The following is a 4,415-nucleotide window of genomic DNA, read 5'->3' as shown; positions in this document are numbered from 1 at the left end:
AAGCGCTAGCTGATTAGTTTTCTCTGCTGAACGCAACTTATAGTCATAAGGTCAGTTTCATCAATATCAGTTAGCTTAATCGACCGTTGACTGATCAATCGCGTTTGTTTAGTAGAATCGATCAATTGTAGTTGACAGTTAATTATATTTGATCGGCGTTAGTGAAACTGACCCAAAGGGTTGGACATGAATCTTTGATGTACGTGGTACGCAATACAAAAACTAACTAGGTGAACCTAACTATAGGAACCGCGCAAACCGTTCTGTCTGCTTCTTTTCTCCTCTTGCTAGATTCACATTGGATCCGACGTACATTGTACGACGCTCTGCAATCGGAAAACAGGATTTTGCTTCATATCATTGATACAAAATAAAATTCTGCTGTCTGATTAGTTGCAGAACGTCGTACGACGCATGTCGAATTCAATATGAATCCAGCATCTGTTAGGCCGGAATCAAACTACGTATTGAAGAATGAGATTGAAGATTGAAAAATTAAAGTTTGACGAAAAAACAAAAGAACAAAAGAAGCCAAAATTTCTTTGTCCTCATTGGTGAAATTTTAATCTTTAATCTTTAATCTCAATCTTCAATGCATAGTTTGATTTCGGCCTTACATGTAGTGCGATAAGCGGCACGGACCAGTGAAAAATTCACATTGCTAAGCACTTTTTAATAGAATTAATTGATTTAAATGCAATTATTAAATAAATTGAATCAAAAATTTGAAAAGTAAGAGTGTTGATGAAATGTGAATAGAAATAAGTTAATATATTTAAAAAAATTTATATTAAAATTTATTTGTCACTAGTCCGTACTGCTTACCGCGCTACATGTAATCGCACCCTGAGCGGCTCATGAAAATGCACCATGAAGAATCTCCCTAAATTTCTCTTGTTGTCGATTTATAGCTAAAAGTTGGTACCATTGATTCGTTTTGGCAAGATGTCTCTGTTGTGAAGTGGTTGTTAATCGCGACTCGCAACAATATTTTCCAAAACATACAAATAGCGGTTGACGAAAATTCTTATGGTGATTAAGTTTCGTGAAAAAGCTATATAAAGTAAGTGATGATATATAATTTCTCGTCACATTGACTTATATCAATTCAATAAATGCTTTGGAACTCATGTAGAAATCAGTTTGGTGTCAAATTTTACATAGTTTAACATGTTTTGACGTGATATTAAATAATATCTGATGTTACACAATGATCAATAAGTTGTTATTTTACATATTGTATCTGTTTTGATTTTTTTGGTATTCTGTTGATTCTCTATAAGGATCTTTTGATGAAATCAGGATGAGTGCCAGGCTTTTAAAAGATCCTGCTACCGCATCTAGCCGTATATTTATAGGCCATTTACAAACTGACGATATTACGAAGCTGGAATTGGAGGATCATTTCGCCAAATATGGCACTATTATAGCATCAGTAATAAACAGAGGTTTTGGATTTGTACAATTTGAAGAAGAGCAGTCTGCACAAAATGCTATTCAAAAGGAGAATGGTGCAATGTTTAAAGGCAGACGTATAGGTATATTATACAGATGCAACTAGATATGCTTTCTTTTTCCTTTCCTTATGTCATCTATTATTTTATTTAATTAAGATTATTTTATTAAATTGTTTTATCTTGAAAAATATATAGAATATATGTAGAGAAATAATTCAAACTTATTGTTTTTTTCTATAATTCTAATTTATAGATGTTAGACCAGCAAAGAAAGATAATCAATCTAGTGGTAATACAGGAAATGCAAATACAAAACAAATGGGTGGATTAAATAACCAATTTAATTCCATGAATCAATTCAATAATCCAAACGAATCATTTGGTATAAATAAACCAAATTATGCTAGTGGGATGAATCAGAGCTTTGGGAATGACAATACCTTTGGTAACAACCAAAAAGATTTGAACGCTCCATCTAGGAGTGGTGGAAATAATCACTTTGATGATGGAAATCAGGCTGGAAGTAAGAATAATGATCAATTTAATGGGAAGCATAATAATAATAATAATAACAGTGGAAATGATCATTTTAATAATCCCATGCAAAATCGTGGAAATATTCAATTTAATACGAACAATCCAAATCGTGGAAATGATCAACTTGGTCATGGCAATCAAAATAGAAGCACTAACAATCAATTTGGAAATAATAACCAAATGGGAAATCAGAATAGGCCTGGTGGAATTCCAAATCGAAATCAAACTAACCCAGGCAATAACCAAAACCAAAATACCAGTGGTACAGGAATAGCCCTTGGCGGTATTCATAGACCTCGTGGGTCAAGAGGAGGAAAAAACAGAAATAAAAATAATCAGAACATTCCAAATAATCCAAACATAAATAATTTCAGAGATCGAAGTCCAATTAATAGAAATAATCGGATGGAAGATAAAACAAATAGAGACTGGGATCTTAAACAAGGAGATAGACTACGTAACAATAATTTTTCTAGAGATTCATTTAATGATGGTGGAAATCGTTATGATGATTTCAAAGCTCCTGGACCTAGGGAGACAAATGCTAATTTTGGGTAAAATCATTCTTGTAAAAATAAATAATACATATCATTTTAGATAATGTACAAATAATGACAATTCTAATAAAATTTCCGAGATACAATTATTGTCAATTTATTAATTTGTATAGATACAATAATAAAATATCTGTTTATATTACAGGAACACTAGTGGATCATCTGATTATCTTGCCATTGCAGCTGAGAAGAATGACTGTGAAATTATTGTCGTTAATAAAGCGTTAACGTAAGATTTTACAAGATTACGGTTTGTTTTACTTTATTTGAGTAACACATAATATTTTGCTTATTAAATATACAGGAAATATGCAGAAGATATCGAATTACGTTTGAAGCAAATTGGTTTAATGGTAGATTTGCTGTTTCCAAATGAAGATGTTCCTTTAGGTCGTGTTTTGGGAAATATAGCGAGTCGTGGCTGCCTGTATGCTGTAGTTGTTACACCTATCAATCATGAGCATCATTCATTAACATTGAATATTTTACATGGTTTGCCACAAGGTAGAGTTAATATAAAAAATTCATTGTGTATACTTGCAAATATGACATTAATTGACATTATATTATTATGTTGTAGAACACAGAAATATGCCTGTTGAAGATGCTATAAACTTGATTTCACGAGATTTCGCGAATTATAAATCTGGTGGTCGTTCGGTTCCTTTGAATACACCTCTTGCAAGCGAACGTCATCCAGATGCTATTCAAGTTCTTCTTAACATGTTGGCTGACAATCATCAGCTTACAGTTTTGCAATACGATCGCGTCATAAAATATCTTGACATGAAACGCGAGGAACAAGTACAAGTTGAATTAGGTGATGCAAAAGATTTACCAGTAAAAACATCGCTCGCGCCAGTCAATGATCCGAAACAGGCCGAATTACAAACGAGAATATTAAATATTTTAAATAACAGTAAAACTGCATCAACAACAATGGAACCCAGTCCAGTACCACCACCAACTTCAGCACCAGCCTCGGTACCATCAGCTAATTGGGGGACAGGTAAAAATTACAAATCATAAAATTACGTTGACAAGAACGATTTAAAGATAAATTACATGCTCTTTACCATAAATTTTAATATTATAATAATATCTACGCACTCACATCTTAAATTTGAAATTTTTGTAAATGTTTGCAAATTGAAATTTTGATACTAAAAAGTCATGGCAATACTTAACAAGTAGAAATTTTTGTAGGACAAAAAATCTTATTTGCAATTAAATGTTAAGATCAAATGTAGATTTTTTTGTTTAGTATGTCAAAAGTAAACTTCAGAAAATTTATCTACATATGTATATAGTACTTTATAGTATGCGTAAAATTTATAAATGTTTATTGTATTATATTAATAGCATCAAACACGATCACATCATCGACAACAACTTCTACAGGAGTTTCACCTTCGCCTCTTCTAAATGATCCGACAGTTCAGAAAGCTCTTGACAGTCTCTTGCAAGGTAATCTATTGAAAAATATCGGCGATCAGCCACCATCACCTGCAACAACATCTGGAGCACCGTTATTTGCTGCTTTTTCTAATATTGGTAGATTTTAACTGTCACATTAAATTCTATTATATGATCTTATAAATTTTCGAATTCTTTATATTTTTCCGATTTTATTCCGTACTAAACATACATTCGCGAAAATGCAGTCGGCAAAAAGAAGACATAAAAGTAGCATTGCAAACATAATAAATATTTTAGTACATTGTGTATATTAACCGTGTAAAATGAAATTCAATATAAGAAATTTATTATGATTCTAAATTGCACAACACAATATTATATAATTATATAATTCACGTAATTAATGTTACTGCCTATATGTATGGTATATTATATCGTTGATAAT

General features: G+C 31.7%; 1 protein-coding gene across 2 annotated transcripts; it reads left to right on the top strand.

Annotated features, from left to right (window-relative positions):
• The first annotated feature begins 939 nt into the window (after nt 1-939).
• Nucleotides 940-4,335, top strand: LOC108746655 (hybrid signal transduction histidine kinase L-like). Of its 2 annotated transcripts, none has more exons than XM_018483557.1 (7): nt 940-1,063; nt 1,303-1,538; nt 1,711-2,548; nt 2,697-2,780; nt 2,856-3,055; nt 3,132-3,560; nt 3,914-4,335. In XM_018483557.1, exons 2-7 carry the CDS (start codon nt 1,304-1,306, stop codon nt 4,114-4,116), a joined length of 1,989 nt encoding a protein of 662 aa, XP_018339059.1. In that variant the 5' UTR covers nt 940-1,063; nt 1,303; the 3' UTR covers nt 4,117-4,335. The 2 variants fall into 2 exon arrangements, with proteins under 2 accessions (XP_018339059.1, XP_018339058.1); XM_018483556.1 differs by having other exon boundaries at nt 1,284-1,538.
• The last annotated feature ends 80 nt before the right edge of the window (nt 4,336-4,415 follow it).

Source organism: Trachymyrmex septentrionalis, unplaced genomic scaffold (genome assembly GCF_001594115.1).
Source record: "Trachymyrmex septentrionalis isolate Tsep2-gDNA-1 unplaced genomic scaffold, Tsep1.0 scaffold185, whole genome shotgun sequence".
Classification (NCBI taxonomy): domain Eukaryota; kingdom Metazoa; phylum Arthropoda; class Insecta; order Hymenoptera; family Formicidae; genus Trachymyrmex; species Trachymyrmex septentrionalis.
Note: the sequence above shows the minus strand (reverse complement) of the source record. Positions and strands in the feature narration are given on the sequence as shown.

Excerpts from the sequence above, each read along its gene's own strand:
- LOC108746655 (XM_018483557.1), top strand. The coding sequence starts at position 1,304 with ATGAGTGCCAGGCTTTTAAAAGATCCTGCTACCGCATCTAGCCGTATA. Across the intron at positions 2,781-2,855 it reads GTCGTTAATAAAGCGTTAAC|GAAATATGCAGAAGATATCG; the intron begins GTAAGATTTTAC and ends TTAAATATACAG. Across the intron at positions 3,056-3,131 it reads TTTACATGGTTTGCCACAAG|AACACAGAAATATGCCTGTT; the intron begins GTAGAGTTAATA and ends ATTATGTTGTAG.